The 17,047-nt window shown below is 54.4% G+C and overlaps 2 protein-coding genes and 1 long non-coding RNA gene across 4 annotated transcripts; 1 reads left to right on the plus strand and 2 right to left on the minus strand.

Moving 5' to 3' along the window:
- Window positions 1-1,223: 1,223 nt before the first annotated feature.
- Window positions 1,224-3,410, minus strand: LBX2 (ladybird homeobox 2). The gene is made up of 2 exons (XM_055241747.2): window positions 3,076-3,410; window positions 1,224-2,075 (listed from the first exon to the last, which is right to left on the minus strand). Exons 1-2 carry the CDS (start codon window positions 3,407-3,409, stop codon window positions 1,684-1,686), a joined length of 726 nt encoding a protein of 241 aa, XP_055097722.2. The 5' UTR covers window position 3,410; the 3' UTR covers window positions 1,224-1,683.
- LOC129462082 (uncharacterized) lies at window positions 1,887-3,166 on the plus strand. The gene is made up of 3 exons (XR_010115392.1): window positions 1,887-2,011; window positions 2,831-2,930; window positions 3,082-3,166. It is a non-coding gene; the product is annotated as an uncharacterized lncRNA (long non-coding RNA).
- Window positions 3,411-9,129: 5,719 nt separating the features above from the next.
- On the minus strand, window positions 9,130-12,475 carry PCGF1 (polycomb group ring finger 1). Of its 2 annotated transcripts, none has more exons than XM_055241746.2 (9): window positions 11,668-12,475; window positions 11,134-11,239; window positions 10,824-10,976; window positions 10,268-10,339; window positions 10,039-10,144; window positions 9,824-9,857; window positions 9,639-9,725; window positions 9,426-9,506; window positions 9,130-9,277 (listed from the first exon to the last, which is right to left on the minus strand). In XM_055241746.2, exons 1-9 carry the CDS (start codon window positions 11,758-11,760, stop codon window positions 9,230-9,232), a joined length of 780 nt encoding a protein of 259 aa, XP_055097721.1. In that variant the 5' UTR covers window positions 11,761-12,475; the 3' UTR covers window positions 9,130-9,229. The 2 variants fall into 2 exon arrangements, with proteins under 2 accessions (XP_055097721.1, XP_063472645.1); XM_063616575.1 differs by lacking the exon at window positions 11,668-12,475 and adding an exon at window positions 11,440-11,622.
- Window positions 12,476-17,047: the final 4,572 nt, after the last annotated feature.

Here is a 17,047-nt window from a genome sequence, read left to right on the forward strand (position 1 = left end):
TGGTCTCATGTCTCTCTTCTCTAAAACCTCCAGGGACCATGCTCTACAGTACAATGCCTAAGTTCCTACCTGTGGCCCTTTCTCCTCCCCTCTCTCTGTAGATGCTTCTTTCCTTTAGGCTCAGTCACCTTTATAGAGACCAAGAGCATGGGCTCCTGAATCAGACAAGCAAACAGCTGAGTCCCTGTGCCACCACTTACAAACTGTGACCTGGCCAAGTTTCCTCAGGGTTCTGTGATTCAGTCTCATCCTTAAAATGGGAGAAAAGTCTCTGTCCTGTTGGGTTATTTTAAGGATTAATACCTGCAAAGCACTTGGAACTGCTTAATAAGTGGTACTGTCTGAAAATGCCAGGTTCCCTTCTGCCTTCCAGCCTCGTTCACTCTCCAAGGAATATTCTCTCTTGGGCCCTCCACCTGCAACTAAGGCCCTAGCTGACCCCCCTTGAACCCATGGAGCTTCCTTGAAAGTGGGGTTGTCACACTTAGGCAGAGGCAATAGAAAGTCTGAAGAGAGCCGGAGGACTGACAGGAGAGAAGGGAAGCAGGAAAGACACCTGAGCTTGATCTGAAGATTGGCTGGGACCACTGGGGAGGGGAAGGCCTGCAACTACTGAGCGTTCCCCCTCCTCGGGGTGATTATCACCAGTGGAATAAATGAATGTCAGAAATGTCCACTGGCTGAGTTAGGCTGGAATCCCTACCAGGCAAGGCCACCACTCTAAGCTTCGCCCCAGCGGGCCAAGCCTTTCCACCCTCTGGCTGCTGCCACCATCCTAGTGGGAAAATTTCTGGCCCGGGGGCCTGGCAGAGGTCTTCCAGGTAGGGGTGTGGCCTCTCTGGGCACCCATCTCTTCGCCTGTGTCCCAGCGGAGGGTTCCTTTGGCAGGATGGGGAAAGGGTCAGGAACCCATTAACAGGTGGGGAAACAATGGCATCACTCTGGGGCCAACCTAGGGATTCGAATCAAGGTCTCCCAGGCAGAGAGTAGGTGGGACAAGTCCCCACTGTCTTTCACTCAGGCCCGGTGACTTCCCCTTGGTAGACTGATAAGCATCAGCTCTGAAGGCTGCCTGGATGCTGGGTCCAAAACCTGACCTCAGGGTTATTACTTTGTAAAAATGGTGTAATTATTACCTACCTTAAAGGGTTGCTATAAGAGCTAAAGGAAACATTGCATTGAGAGCCCTGGCACAGTGCCAAGTGCGGACTCTCCATAGCACTTTACAGATTTTACTGTTCCTTGCTCCTGGCGGGCGTCTGGATAGAGGCATGGTGCAGCAGAGTCTCGACTTTATTCAAATATTGGGAAAGCTAGCCTGGACAACATAGCGGGACCTCCTCTCTAAAAAAAAAGTTTTTAAAATTAGCCTGGGGTGGTGCAGCACGCCTGTAATCCCAGCTAGTCAGGAGGCTCAGGCAGGAGGATCGCTTGAGCCCAGGAGGTCGCGGCTGCAGTGAGCGGTGATCGCTCCACGGCACTCCAGCCTGGGCGACAGAGCGAGACTCTGTCTCAGACAACAAAACAAACTTACAAAAAAACCGGAAAAGATGAGCGTCTGGACTGTGGGCCGGAAGAGGCCCAAGTGGACCTCCTTCCTCCACCCTGGAACTCTGGCCGGAGGCAGAGCGCGAGGTGAGGAGTCCAGGGTCCCAGAGCCCAGGATTGGCGGCGGCTTTGTCTTCAATCGCCCACCTGTATCTCCTCGTCTGACAGGTGGGGCCGGGAGTCAGGGCCGGCAGGGCCGAGGCGGAGGCCGGGATCTGGAGCGCCCTCGGGCAGCGCTAGGCTGCACAGGACTTCCGGGGACAACGCGCGTAGCGAGGCGACGTCGGCGCGCATCTCCTCCACGTCGCGCTTGAGCTTAGCTCGCCGGTTCTGGAACCAAGTGACCACCTGCGCGTTGGCCAGGCCGAGTCGCGTAGCTAGCCCGTCTCGCTCGGACGGCGCCAGGTACTTCTGGAGGACGAAGCGCCGCTCCAGCTCCAGCACCTGTTGCGCGGTGAACGCAGTGCGTGACTTGCGCCGCTTGCGGCCGGAGGGGCCAGGACCCAGCGCGTCCGGGGCTGCCCGCCCTGTAGGGATAGAGAGGGGGTCAGTTTCCAGCCTCCGGGAATCAGGCTGAGGCCTGGAAAGAAAAGTTGGGGGTTGGGTCGGGCCGGTGGCGGTGGGGGAAGTAGGGGGAGAGCCAGGAAGGCGGACGGAGACCAGAACTGTGATCCCTTATCGGGAGTCAGGCCCAGGTGGGGATATGGGGCGCAAAGAGGGCTGGCCACAGGGGTGCGAAAGGCAGCAGGCTGAGGGCATATTGTAGGGGCAAGGAAGTGAAGGAAGGGAGGGATGATTCAGAGGTGCAGGGTCAAACCTTCTGGGATGGAGCCTTTGAGGCTTTTAGGAGCCTCAGGCTGAGCAGGCTATAGGTTGAGGGTGACACTAGAGGCGAGTAAGAGGGCAGCTGACCCAGCGTGGTGGTGGTAACAGGACTTAGATCATGCCCTTCCATGGATCGGGTCGGGCATTCGGTTTACAGTTCCTTAGTGACACCAGAGCCCGCTCCTGCAGCCCAAAAGGGAGATAATGAGGTACCAGAGAGTGAGGAAAGGCAGAGTGCGGAGTCCCGCGCCCAATGCTGCGCCAAGGGCTTTCTGCTCCTTGACTCCCCTCGAGAAGAGAATGGCTTGGAGCGGATTCTGGTCACTCGGAGAGACTCGACTCTCTTTCCAGCGTTTTCTGTGCCGCCTTTGCAGGCTCACTTGTTTACCGCCTGCGGCTCAAGCCTTTTGTCTCTTTCTCTCCTGCCTTTCTCTATCGCGATTGCCCCGCCTACAAGGAACAGAGCAACAGGTCGCTCAGTTGGCAACGGTCTACTCTTTTCCCTGGGCACTGGCGGCCTTCCGGAGCCGCCACGGAGGAGAGGTGAGAAGTCGCAGGTGCGAGTCCTGGCACGTGGGCTGAGGACAGGGGACGGATTAGTGTGGGTGGCCTGGGCTGGGACAAAGGTTTGAGACGGGGAACCAGGAGGAGAGAGGTGGGGAAAAGGCCAAGTCAGAGTCCGCGACCTTGCCGGCTCTATACCTTCAGACCGCTGCGGAGCGTGCGCGTCAAGTCCGCGGAACGTTTTACTAGTCAGCTCCTCCAGCGCGCACAGCGGCGACGTTGGACCCGGACCCGACTCTGGAAGCTGCGGCGCAGATGGTGCTCGGGGGACCATGCGCGGGGCTAGGATGTCTGCGATGCTTAAGAGTGTCCCGGGTGTTCGGGGCTCGCGTCCCGAGTTCATAGTCGGCCGGGCTGGGGCGGTCCCGCTGCCCGCTGCGCTCGGCTCCGCAGCTGCCTGGGCCCCAGCGCTTGGCTCCCGATCCGGGCCCCCAGTCTCGGACCCGCCCCCGGCTCTGGGCCGGAGTCCCATGTGCCCCTCCTCCTGCGCCCCCACCTCTCCACTCCGGGCCGCGGTGGGTCTGGAGCTCCTGGATGTCCGGGGAGGGTATTTCTACAGGCTGGGGCAGGCGCGGAGAGCAGAAGCCGACCAAACTACCCATCAGAGCAGGGCCGCGGGGCTGCTCCGTGCTGCAGGGCGCTGCACCGTGCACAGTCAGGCCGGGCCATACCTCCAGACGCTGTATGCTGCCGACTCCCCGCCTAGCCGCTGCTCTGGCTCATAAACTCGTAGACGATAAAATTGTCTTCTCTGGCCCCAGCGGCTGGGGATTTGCAAAGTTCTGAGGAAGGCTATCAGGGCTGACTGTGCTGGGATCTCTGATCCCAGCTAGGACCTCAGTCTCCTAACCTGGCTCCCTCTTGCCCACCCCACCCCTGAGAAACGTTGTTTCTGGTCCTGACGGCTGGAAGTAGTGCTGCATGGGTCGGGGGCGCAACACTTGGGAGGACCTGGCCTGGCGGAGCGACTGCAACTGGGAATAGTGGGGATGCCACGAAGAAGCAAGCACAGGTGAATGGACCCGAGGCTGCCCCACCTGACGAAGTCAGAACACACAGAGAAGCTGCCGGGAGACCGGGCCGCAGGAGAGAAGACTCAGGGAACTCCGAGCTGGTGCAACTGCCCAGGAGGGGTCTTTGTCAGTGAGGACTGGCAAAATCAGTCGATTTTGTCTGTCCTTGTCTTCTTTTTATTAAGCTCCCATAGTTCAGTTATGTATGGTTTCCCCAGCCTGCAGAGGCTCAGAAACTGCCAAGGGGAGCAAGGTGCCCTGACCAGAGAGGGGTCACTCCCCATAGAAGAGAGACTTGAAGGGCAGACTTCACGGACCCAACTGGATCTTGGGACAGGCATTCCTGACAACCCAGGTACTAACTGTGAGGCCTGGGATACTCATTCCTATTTAATCTGGGTCCTTTTTATCTGCCACACTTATTCTGGTTCTGGGCTCATACTTGGGTAAGCTCCCACAGCCCTCCTTTGTAGGAAGAAGGCAGCTCAGGGACAGTGGGGCCTCAGCAGTGGAGGCCCAGCAAGGTATGGGTTTTGTTCCTACATTCCACCCCAAACAGCTGGAGGATTCACACCTCAGAGGCAGGGAAGCCCTGCCACTCCTGAGGAGCTTGCTGCTTTGCTGCCCAGGGAAGTCAGAAACTGATGTGCTTCTAGGTTTTTAAAACAGTATCAGGAGGTCGGGCGCGGCGGCTCACGCCTGTAATCCCAGCACTTTGGGAGGCCGAGGCGGGCGGATCACGAGGTCAGGAGATCGAGACCATCCTGGTTAACACGGTGAAACCCCGTCTCTACTAAAAATACAAAAAATTAGCCGGGCGCAGTGGCGGGCGCCTGTAGTCCCAGCTACTCGGGGGGCTGAGGCAGGAGAATGGCGTGAACCCAGGAGGCGGAGCTTGCAGTGAGCCGAGATTGCGCCACTGCACTCCCGGCCGGGCGAAAGAGCGAGACCCCGTCTCAAAAAAAAAAAAAAAAAAAAAAAAAAAAAAAAAAAACAGTATCAGGAAAAACCAGGCCAGTCCCTCCTGGATGTCCATTATGTCACTTTCCTTGTAGACCGCTGCATCTCCCACCATCTGTGCAGTGTCCACCTGTCTATTCCCTGGGGCAACTGCAGCATGCAATTGGGGTTCCCTAAACAGGGCTTAGGAGATCCAAGGCACCTGGGCCAAAGACTCCTTGACAAAGATGGGAAGGCACCTTGATAGGGTCTTCTTGGTAAAGGGCTCACTCCAACAACCCCCCTCCCCCACCTGCAACATTCACATAATGCCCTCCTGGAAAGCTGAACAACACACTTAAAGCCTGATGGGCCACTGCTGGATCAAAGAGCAGAGCCAGGCCATGGTGGAAAGCTGAGCTGCCTCAGGACCTTGTTAAATGGTTATTAATGGTGAGGGGCAGGGGAGGGCCTGGAGAGATCTTCAGGCTACAGGCCTCAGCCCTGGAAACCATCTTAGTGGTTTCACTTAATGTGCAATAAAGCAGCTCTCTCGAGGCAGCAGGAACTGCCCCACTGCATCCCAGGCATGTCACCAAGCAGATGCTGCAACCTTCACTCATGCATCCTCTATGTGGCTTTTGTGTCTGTCTCTACCTCTGCTCTCAATTACTTGCGTGTGTCTATGAGGAGTGTGGAGCTCTCCTGATGGGCCTGTGCCTCGCAGCCCCTTCCATCTCTCCCGCCTAGTTCTCCCCTCTGCAGCTGGGCTCAGGTACTGGGATTGGACAGCTCCCAAACATGAGTTTGGGGGAGGAGATGGAAGTGGAGACTAGCAAAGGGAGGAGGCCCAGGACAGCAGAGGCCCCTCTAAGGTCGTCATAGCGGCCAGGGAGTAGTCCAGGGGATCGTGGGGCCACAGAAGGGGACTTTTCTCAGTACTGGAACTCGAGCTAGGGCGAAATCGGATCCACAGAGAGGGGTAGGAGGAGGGTGAGTGATTAATGAGGAAGATTAAGAGATTAAAACTTGTTCTGGGTTGGGGAGGGGACACTCACTCGGCAGTCCTATAAGGTTACCCCCCACTCCAGCTTGGAGGCGCAGAAGCTCCCCGGTGCTTGCCTCTTCCCATCCGCGGGTAGAACCCTCCCTGTTCACAATCCTTCTCAAGAGATGCATGGAGGCCAGCCTTCACCACTGGTCCCGCGGGGCCAACGGTTTTCCTTCTCAGGCAATCTCTTGTGTTTCCCACCTTCTCAGAGTCCTTTTATTGTCCGTTCAGACATTTCGGGGTCCTGCGCTCCCTCCCCTTGTAGAGATCCCACATTCCAAATTCGCTGTCTTGGGAAGGCACCCCATTCCCGCTTAAGGATGCTTCCTCACATCTCCCCTTTCAGATTTCCCATTCTCACCTATGAAAAAACTTCCTACCACTCACCCTAGCGCTACTCTCAGCCCTACCCCCACCTTATCTTGCACCCACACACCCCATCGGCGGGTTCCTCCACCCTGGGCCGCCCCCGCTCGACCCCGTTCCCCACCGGTGGCACGGAGGCCTGCTCAACAAACGACCTTTAGTCTCGGATTGCCTGGCCCGGACATGCCACTGAATTCTGTGAATGTGTAGGAGGGTTGGAGGACCCTCAGAATAACCCCCTTGGGGAGGTGGACAAGAACAGTCTCAGCGAAGAGCTTGCCCCCCTCCTCCCCACCCTTAGGAAACGTCCGTGAACCGGAGTGAGAGGGAAGTGGGAATTCCGGGAGGAAAGTCCAGGCGGAGGAGCGTGAGGCGGGGCGTCCGTCCGTCCCGCACACTTCTGAGATTGTTTTCTCTTTCAGAAAGCGCTACTGCGGAGTGAACCGATCCTTATATTTTAGTTTCATGACTTTGGGGGCGGCAGGCCTGTGAGTTGTTTTCCGCCCTGCAAAGATCTCTGCGCGCCCACCGCCACCCTCCCGGGCGTGCGGGCCGAGAAGCAGCCAGCGGTGAGAAACTCCGACGCCCTCCCCGACACTTTTCTCCCCCCAACTCCCCAAGACTCACTTCTAGGGAAGTCCTTTTTCCCGTCAAGCCCTGGGAAAGACTGGCCAGGCTGAGAGAGGGACCCGTCCTCCTCTGTGCCAAAGGCGGGAGCAAATCCTGGTGCTGTCGCCTTTGGATGTGAGTCCTGGAAATGGCGGAGGTAAGGAAGGTGGGCAGGGGCAAGGTTTGGCCCTCAGGGGAGAACCGACGCCTTGTCCCGGAAGCGCAGCACGGCCGAGTGTGTCCGGGGGTGCAGACGGCGCCCTGGGGTTGTCCTGCCGCCGCCTCTCCTTTGAATCCGGAGCGCCGCGCCGCGTCCGGGCGCTTTCTTAGTCGCGCGAAGCCAGAGAGGACCCCGGGCGTGATTCTCCCTCCCTGGCACAGACGGAGACCCGAGTGACCTCGGGGTCCGGGTGGGCGTGGGGAATGGACCCATAGGCCCGGGACGAGCGGCGCGGAGCCAGCAGCTGGCCAGCTTCAGCCACCTCGGGAGACCAGTGCAGCTGCCGCTGCTGACAGACAAGACCAAGGCTCGGCGGGGCCCCACCCCAGATCCGGCCTGAGCGCTTTCCGCGCTGCTCGGCCTCAAGGCGTGAGTCATCAAGGGCCTCAAGTCCCGTGACTTGGTCCTCAGGGTCTCCTGCCTCGGGCCCATTAATCTTCAGACCCGGCTTTTTCGACCCCGAGCTGCCGCCCAGCCCCAATGGCAGGGCCTTCCAGGGAGACCCAGTCGGACTGCTCCCCAGCTCCCGCAGCTGTTCGGTCCCTGCAAAGCCCCAGGGAGCGTTTCTACTCTCTCCTGAGCCCACGCCATCCCGTCACTCCTAAGAAACTTTTTGCGCAGAAACTCTTGGAGAACAGCCCCGGCCGCCACGTACTCGCCCGGACCGCAAAGCCCACAGAGCTTCAATTCGGAGGAAGGGGAGTGGGGAGCCCTGAGCTAGGGTGTTCCTAGAGGAGGTCGGGGAGCGGGGGTAGAGGCATTCCAGGCTGGAGCCTGGAAGCTTTGCTAACCTTGGAGAACATGTCAGTAAAGAAGCGTACCCAGGCAGTCCGCGGTGTGCCCACCCGGGTCCCCATCAGTGCCCCATGCACTCGAGCTCTTCCTCGGCGTCTGCAGCCTCTTCATCCGCGCGGAGAGGCGGAGGTCTCCCGGAAACAGATTCCAACTGTGGCACCCCAGAGCGTCCAATGCGAGCTCAGGCCTTTCCCCCAAGTCTGGAGTTTTCTTATCCAGTTGAGGCCGCCTTCGCTGTACTCACTCCCTGCCTCCCGCCCCATCCTCTGCCACCCGACCTCCATCTTTGATGGTTAGCGCCTTCAGCCCTCAACAGCTTCGCACAACCAACCCCTAGAAGCCGTGGAGTCAGACCGGCCAGGGTGGGACCTAGGTTTTAACTCGGGTTCTGGTTACACACGCTGCGCCTCCATAGTTTGTCCCAGATTTGGCAGCAGGCCGGCTACCTTCAGGAACTCTTTGCTTTGGCCTCTGTCGTCTGTTCCTGTCCCAGTTGGGCAAGTTTCTAGCTACCCCACTGAGAGAACCATAGAACAAGGACCCTGGCATGGCATACAGACAAGGAATGTTTGCTGAAGTACCGGAGCTGGTGCGTTGCAGCTTCCCTCTTGTTCCTTGAAGTTGCCCTTGCTCTTCTCCATATCAGCTCCCTCTCCTCCTCAGCTACTTATTCCCCACCCTGGCTTCTTCTAGTCTCAGTCCCCAAGTACTTGCTGAATCCTGTATGGACAGCTTAAGCCTCCATTTCTGACAATTCCTGTGACCCCACTCCATTTGTTTTTTAGACTTCTCCCTCCTTTTTGTCCCCATCCCCCAAGTGATAAAACTATAATGCAATTCTTTGGATTTTTCTTTAAAAAATCACACTTGTTCAATCCTGCAGCAGCCACTGTCCAACTCTAGCCTTCTCACCACCGCTGAATTAGGACACCTCCTAACAGGCCCGCCCGCACTGTATGCTGCAGCATACAAGGACAGCTGAGAGTTCCCCTCCAGGAAACCTTCCCATCACCAAAATGAGTGGTGCGGGAGGCCTGGTTTCACACATATAGGGATCCTCTACCCTTCTCCTTTGGCAAGACATTGAGGGCCCATGGCCATAGAGGACAGGACCTTCTTCACAATGAAACTCAGAGGATTTTTGAAGAAGGCAGGACACAGCATGAGTATGAGGCAGGAAGAATAAGGAAGAAGAGAGGTGCTTTTTAAAAGTTTTTATTTCAAAAAATAAAGCTGCAGTTCATTTCACATAAATATCTGGGGAGGGAAGGGGAGTGGGATGGGGTGGGGGCTTGGCCCCTACCTCCTCTTCTCTTTCACACTGTATTGTAAAAGCAAAGGGGATGGCTAAGGAGAGAATGAGGAAGTAGTAGTCAGTGGGGAATGTTCTTCTATTATCCAAAGGGCCCCTCAGCCCACCCTTCCCCTGAGGACTGTAGGTTGGTTGGGGGGAGTCTGAAGAGGGTGTGATGCCAGGGAGGGTGGCCTGGCTTACCTTGCCGAACCAGCGGGAGAGCCATATCTGCTTCATTGTCATGTGATCAGGGAGAACTTCATTGTCAAAAAGGAGCTGCACCTAGGAGGGAGATGGGAGCATAATTTTAGCAACTTTCTGGCAGGTCAAAAGCTACCCTGGTCTACCCTAGACTCTGTCCCTCCTTTCTTAGCCCCTTCTCCCCCTCAAGAAACCTACTGTGGGACTACTCACATGCTGAGGGTTTAGCATCAAGCGGTGACACAGGACCCTCCGGAGATGGCGCACCTCAGCTCTAACAGAACATCGGACATACTTGTTCTGGGAGCAGGGAGGGGAGGGAAGAGGGCAAGGTGTGTCAGGGAAGGACCACGGGAGGTGAGTCTCCTTAGAGAAGCCCTCCCCTCAGCCCTTCTCACCTGCAGGACGCTTTTATTCTTGTCTTTGCCAGAACTGGGGGGAAATAGACACAGGTTAGGGAACCCTATCTTTCCTCCTCTCCCCCACCCAGAGCCATGATATACTCTCTTCAAGGGGATAGGCACTCACTCACTGCTCGACCTCTCCCCCAGACCCTCCCTGGCTCTGGGTCATTGGCACTGTCACCTCCTGTAACCCCTGACCTTCTCCTCACCTCAGCCGCTCCAGGCACAGGTTCAGCTGCTCATCATAGCGATAGTAGTGGGCTTTAGAGTGGTCAAAACTGCTGAAGGGGAGGCCGAGGTTGCTCAGTGCTGGCTCTGAGAAAGATAGGGTAGTGAGGTGGCTGGTGGCACACATTCCATACTCCTCTTTCCCCAGAGAGCAAAACTGGGCAAGAAGAATGCTCTGGGGGCTTTACTCTCCCACGGCCAAGGACATACCTTCCCCACTGGGCTGGGTGACCCGGTCCAAACCTCGGGACTGGTAGAATTCCCGAATCCGTTTCTCTTCACCTAGAAGAAGGTGAAGTATGAGAATAAAGTATTAGCCCTTCAGGGCTGGGCGCAGTGGCTCACGCCTGTAATCCCAGCACTTTGGGAGGCAGAGGTGGGCAGATCATGAGGTCAGGAGATCGAGACCATCCTGGCTAACATGGTGAAACCCCGTCTCTACTAAAAAATACAAAAAATTAGCTGGGCGTGGTGGCGGGTGCCTGTAGTCCCAGCTACTCGGGAGGCTGAGGCAGGAGAATGGCGTGAATCCGGGAGGTGGAGCTTGCAGTGTGCCGAGATTGTGCCACTGCACTCCAGCCTGGGCAAGACTCCGTCTCAAAAAAAGAAAAAAAAGGAGAATAAAGTATTAGCCCTTCCTCACTTTTTGTCCTTCCCTCATCTTTGGCCTTCTGCCTACGTGAGTCCTACCAAACCCCTGTCACCTCAAGCTGCCCCTCAGCAATTAGTCCTCAAGAGGCCCCTCAAAGTCAGGTTGGTGACTCACTGTCTTGCAAGCCAGGCACCAGCTTATACACGATGTCCTGCATGACCCGGTCCAGTTTGAGGTTGAGCAGTGGCTGTGTCTCATGGATCTTAATGTTGCACATGGGGCAGTACTTGCTAGTTTGGAGGTACTTCACAATACAACTCTTGCAGACTGCAGGAAAAGAAAAGCAGATTCTCAGGCCCTCTGGAAACTGGATTCATGGGCTGGGTGGGGTGCCTGGATGCGTGAGGCAGGCCGCACAGAAGCTGGCAGTCAGCTTGGTGAAGACTAGGGACTGGAAGAACTAGGCAGTCTCCAAGGCACTCACAAGTATGAAGACACTCTGTGATGGTGGTGGCATCCACGAAGTAGCCGGCGCATAGGCAGCAAACAATGTGTTCATTCAAGTCTTTGATCTTCACTCGAACCTCCTCCTGAAGATACACCCTCCGTCACCAATCATCCACCCTCAAACCCCAACCCGTGCGCCTTCCCGCCTTGGGGGTCGCCTCCTTCATCACACTCCACGGCCAAGCCCCGCGCCCTGCGCCATCAGCCGGGGATTAGCTCCTGGGGGCTGGCACTCCCCCTCCGCCCAGCAGAGGGCTCCGCGCACAGCGGGGGCTTCCCTCACGTGGACTCGCCTGACCCTCCTTTCCCAGGGGAGACTACACGACGTCGGCGACACAATGCGCAGGCGTCCTAACCGGAGTTTGGCAACCCGATCGCAATCACGCAGGCGCACTGGGCACTCTGTCTCTGCGCAGGCGCACTGGGCGCCCGGCCAGCCACCGCCCGTCATTTAGCCCGCCCCAATTCGCACCGCTGGCCGACCACAGCAGTAACCCTGCCGCCCTTGCACCTCGTTCCGTAGCGGGTCCATCTTGTACACTGACTGGAGCTGGTTCCGAAGCCTCATCGCGATCGCAATCTGGCCCCCCTGAGGAGACGCCATCTTAAAGGCTGATCCCAGCCGGCCACTTCCGGTGCCGCCTGCAGGGCGGGACTTGTCTCCCAGCAACGAGGTTCTAGGTCTTTTCGGATTCGCTCACCCTCTGTAAGGCCCCGCCCACGTCCCTTTCTCCCCGTGTGCTCACCTGAGCCCCACCGGCCCCTCCCCTCCTCAATCCGTAATTAAGGAGTGGGGGGGGCGTAGGGAAGGGTCCTATCTCTTCAATCTCCTGTAGAAATCATCATAATAGACCCTACGCGACCTCATGACTAACTTTTGGAGCCTGCGAAAGACTGCCCCCTCCTACCCCCAAAGGCCTGGCAGTCTGTGCCCGCTACCCGCTCAGGGTCGTCGGTCTTCTGTGACGACGACCCTGCTGAAGAAGCCCCTCCTGGGTCCTCTCCTCGTAATGCCGCCCTGTCGGCGTCCGCGTAGCGGAGCTTCATCCAGATAGCGGGCCTTCTCCCGGCTTCACGGAGGGAGTTTCTCGGGCTTTGCAGAGTCTCGGAGAGGGTGCCGGGGGATGGGGAGGGAGAGACCCCTAGGGACTTGGTAGTGATCTTATTCCCCCATTCTCCCCCTGCTGCCGGGGATGGGGGGGGCAGGCCCTGGTTAATGATGATGATTTAATCATCGGCGCCTGCGGAGGCCTGGGACAGACTAATGCAGAGCAGATGCCGAAGGAGGAGGGGAGGACGACTAGGACACTGCCACACACAGACAGGCTTAGGCAGCGAGCGCCTGTAGTAGCATAGGCCCAGCCCCGCACTTGGGGACTACGCGGGGTGCTCGCTCGAGAGCTCTACACCGCCAGCCCTGGGTACTTAAAAAAGAATAAATTTGCTCTGAGGTATTAACATCAAATGCAACTGGAGATACGAGAAGGGAGAGATTCCAATGGAGACCTCAAAAAGGCTTTCTGGAGAAAGTGGGACTTTGGGCATAATTTAGACTTGGGGGGGAGGGGGGTGGAAGTGTGGTGAAATAGAAAGGACGTGGAGGGGAATGACCAGAGGACAGGAAGGTCAAGATGTAGATTTGAGAGTGGTAATAGAAAAAGCAGGGCCGTAAAGAGTTGCGATTTTTAGCCTGAGGGCAATTGGGAGCTAGTGGACTTTTTTTAAGGGAGGAGGTTATCCTGTGAAAGCAACATTTTTTTTTTTTTTTTTTTTGAGACGGAGTCTCGCTCTGTCACCCAGGCTGGAGTGCAGTGGCGTGATCTCGGCTCACTGCAAGCTCCGCCCCCTGGGTTCACGCCATTCTCCTGCCTCAGCCTCCCAAGTAGCTGGGAATACAGGCGCCCGCCACCACGCCCGGCTAATTTTTTGTATATTTAGTAGAGACGGGGTTTCACCATGTTATCCAGGATGGTCTCGATCTCCTGACCTCGTGATCCACCCGCCTCTGCCTCCCAAAATGCTGGGATTACAGGCTTGAGCCACCTCGCCCGGCCGAAAGCAACATTTTTGTTCATTTCTCTTCAGAGTGAATTGAAGTGAATATGCAGCAAGAAGTTATGAGATTAGTGATTAATCAATTATTCGTTACAGCCACTGTTTACCTACTTCCCTGGTCTGAGTCACTATGATCTGTCCTCTGTAGTGGCCTCTTGACTGTTTTCCTTGAGTCCCCCTTCGCCTGTTCTCAACATAACAGTTCAGTGCTATGTTTCTCAGAGCTAGTGATTCTGATAAAACATGAAACACAAAGGACAAAGGACAATTTTTGAGATGTGGATATGTTTATTATTTTTATGGTGATGATGGTATCATGAGTATATACATATGTCAAAACTTATCAAATTGTACACTTCAAATATCTGCAGTTTATATATCCATTATACTTCAAGAAAGCTATTAAAAATAAAGTTGAAAAATTAGGTTGTTCCTTTTTTACTGTTTAAAACCTGTTGAGAGCTTCCCTTTTCAATCAGAATAAAAGTCAAAGTCTTACAGTGGTGTGCAAGGGCCTGCATAGTCTCTTCAGATACACCAGGATATTCTTCCACTTTGTCCTCAACTTGAAATGCTTAGGTATCCAAAATGGCTCCCTCCTTCTTTCAGGTCTTTACTCATGAGGCTTCTGTAATCACTCTAGATGAATAACAACTCACCCATCCTTTCACTTCCTTGCTTTTTTTTTTCTGGTTAGCATTTATTAGCATTCTTAGCATTTATTATTTAATATACATTTCTAATATATATTTTCTAGTTATTTTCAGAAAATATTTTCTAGAAAACATATTTCCTAGTTTTTCATCTGCCTTTTCCACTAGACTATAAGCTTCTCAGTGGCAAGGATTTTTTTTCCTCTGTTGTGTTCACAGATATAGCTCCAGTGCCAGGTGCATAGTTGGTGTTCAATAAAACTTTTCTGGATGAGTACATGAATGAATCCAAGTGGTGGTGATGAGAGCCTCGATTAGGGTTTTAGCAATGGCAATGGAAAGGAAGGGCTGTTATCTGAAACATTTCAAAGGAAAGTGTAATAGGAGGAAGTAGCCAGGAACTTGGCTTAGTAGGCCTGGGTAAGAGGGTGAATGAAGAGCTTTGGAGGGAAGCATGTCCTCCAGCCTGCTGGACTTAAGGTGGCTGCAGGGAAGCAGGGGGAGCTTGTCAGAAGGCTAGGAGAGTGGGCGGTCGGGCTGAAGTGTCAGAACAAGGGATGGAGGTCTCAGAGTTATCTGGCTGGATATGAGAGTTGGGACTTTTGGAATGGGTGAAACTTGAGCAGATGAAGAGATAAAGAAAGCTTAAGGCCTGGTGCAGTGGCTAATGCCTGTAATTCCAGCACTTTGGGAGGCTGAGGTGGGTGGATACTTGAGCCCAAGAGTTGGAGACCAGCCTGGGCAACATGGTGGGGCTCCGTCTCTACAAAAAGTACAAAAATTAGCCTGGCATGGTGACGCGTACCTGTAGCCCCAGCTACTTGGGAGGCTGAGGTGGGAAGATTGCTCGAACTTGGGAGGTTGAGGCAGCAGTGAACCGTGATAATGCTATTACACTCCAGCCTGAGCGACAGAGTGACATCCCGTGTCTAAAAAAAAAAAAGAAAAGAAAAAAGAAAGCTTAAGTCTGAGCTCTGAAGAATCCTCACAGTCTTCAGTGGAAGAAGCAAAATCAGTGGAGGAAAAACATAAGCAGTGACTACGAAAGTCCAAAGATGTGGAATAAGATATTACAGAAGCAAAAAGAAGGGACACTTCAAAAAATAATTGATGACCAACAAAGTAAAACATGTCAGGGAAGTCCTGGAGGAGGGATACTGGACACTGGAGCTCTCTGAGAAAGGGTTACTATAATGAAGGCAGCTTGCACTGAGTTAAAACAAGAATAAATCATGATGAAATGGAGGCAATAAGCATGAAGTAAAAAGGAAAGGAAAAGCATGATCTCTCTTGAAGACTCAGGCAAAGATTTTGTCCAGATGATAAAGATCTGAGACAGCTGAGGGATAGGAAAGACTAAGTTGATGAGAGCCACGGACACACAGGACATGGTGAGACAGATCCAAAGCAGTGTGTATGAGGGGGCACTCATTCCAGCACCTCTATCTTCGTCTTTTTTTTTTTTTTTTTTTTTTTTTTTTTTGAGACGGAGTCTGGCTTTATCACCCAGCCTAGAGTGCAGTGGCGCGATCTCGGCTCACTGCCAGCTCCGCCTCCCGGGTTCACGCCATTCTCCTGCCTCAGCCTCCCGAGTAGCTGGGACTACAGGTGCCCGCCACTATGCCCGGCTAATATTTTGTATTTTTAGTAGACACAGGGTTTCACCGTGTTAGCCAGGATGGTCTCAATCTCCTGACCTCGTGATCTGCCCGCCTTGGCCTCCCAAAGTGCTGGGATTACAGGTGTGAGCCACAGGGCCCGGCCAATCTTCAACATAACCCAGCAGGAACAATCCTTTCCCTGTGAATCAGAGACAAGGAGGCAAGAAAGGACATTTCAAGCCAGGTTGGGGTGGTGGTGCACACCTGTAACTCTAGATACTCAGGAGGTCAAGGTGGGAGGATTGTCTGAACCCAGGAGTTTGAGGCCAGCCAGCCAGCCTGGGCATCATAGCGAGACCCTGTCTCTTAAAAAAAGAAAGTCCCAGGTCTGTGGTCTGGGTGACATAACTGGATGCCATCTGTTCTTGAAGTGGGGCACTAAAATATTTTAAAAACTCTCCAGAAGACTTGTATGAACTACTGAGTTTGTGACCATTCTCCTTAAACGATCTCTGGGTGGCAGTACCATCTGTGCTGAACTCAAAAGGCAGGGGTATATGGGTCTGCATGATGTTACCTTTTTTTTCATTTGTTGATTCACTCATTGATTCATTCAAGGAGGATTTATTTAGGTTGGCTGGAGACACACTGGTTACCCAGCCCCCCGCCCCCAGACTCACCCTTCAGAGCAGAGAAATGGACTAGCAAACTCCTAACCTGCACACCAGCCCTCTTCAGAGATTATATTTCTTTGCTGTCTCCCTAGGTTTCCTGCTCCCATCTGGGGGAATCCAGCCCTTGCTGTCAAGGAAGATTTTTTTTTTTTTTTTTTGAGATGGAGTCTTGCTTTGTCACCCCAGACTGGAATGCAGTGGTGATCTCAGCTCACTGAAACCTCTGCCTCCCGGGTTCAAGTGATTCTCCTGCCTCAGCCTCCCCAGTAGCTGGGATTACAGGCACCTGCCACCATGCCTGGCTAATTTTTTTGTATTTTTAGTAGAGACAGCGTTTCACCATGTTGGCCAGGCTGGTCTTGAACTCCTGACATCAGGTGATCTGTCCCCTCTTGGCCTTCCAAAGTGCTGGGATTACAGGCATGAGCCACTGCTCCCAGCCGAAGATTTGGACTGAACAGGTTCATGCTTCCTCGTAGCCCTCTCTACTGCTGAGAAAAGTGCATGGGTTTCTGTAAAGAGATGGGAGGTGATAATGTCTGTCTTCTCCATCAAGATGAAAATACATCTGCTAAATTGGTAGGAGCCCCCACCCTCTTTCAGAATGGTCTGTGAGCAGGGCTGAGGAGGGGCTGGACAAATTGGATAGTACAGTGGTCAAGGTGGGGGAGGTTGACACTTTTTTTTTTTTCAGACAGAGTCTTGCTCTGTCGCCCAGGCTGGAGTGCAGTGGCGCGATCTCGGCTCACTGCAAGCTCCACCTCCCCGGTTCATGCCATTCTCTTGCCTCAGCGTCCCAAGTAGCTGGGACTATAGGTACCCGCCACCATGCCCAGCTAATTTTTGTATTTTTAGTAGAGATGGGTTTCACCGTGTTAGCCAGGATGGTCTCAATCTCCTGACCTCGT

This window comes from Symphalangus syndactylus, chromosome 14, assembly GCF_028878055.3.
Source record: "Symphalangus syndactylus isolate Jambi chromosome 14, NHGRI_mSymSyn1-v2.1_pri, whole genome shotgun sequence".
NCBI classification, from domain to species: domain Eukaryota; kingdom Metazoa; phylum Chordata; class Mammalia; order Primates; family Hylobatidae; genus Symphalangus; species Symphalangus syndactylus.

Excerpts from the sequence above, each read along its gene's own strand:
- LBX2 (XM_055241747.2), bottom strand. The coding sequence starts at position 3,409 with ATGGGACTCCGGCCCAGAGCCGGGGGCGGGTCCGAGACTGGGGGCCCG. Across the intron at positions 2,076-3,075 it reads CGCTCCGCAGCGGTCTGAAG|GGCGGGCAGCCCCGGACGCG; the intron begins GTATAGAGCCGG and ends CTATCCCTACAG.
- PCGF1 (XM_063616575.1), bottom strand. The coding sequence starts at position 11,607 with ATGACGGGCGGTGGCTGGCCGGGCGCCCAGTGCGCCTGCGCAGAGACA. Across the intron at positions 9,858-10,038 it reads CTGTGCCTGGAGCGGCTGAG|TTCTGGCAAAGACAAGAATA; the intron begins GTGAGGAGAAGG and ends ATTTCCCCCCAG. Across the intron at positions 9,726-9,823 it reads AGAATAAAAGCGTCCTGCAG|AACAAGTATGTCCGATGTTC; the intron begins GTGAGAAGGGCT and ends CCCTGCTCCCAG.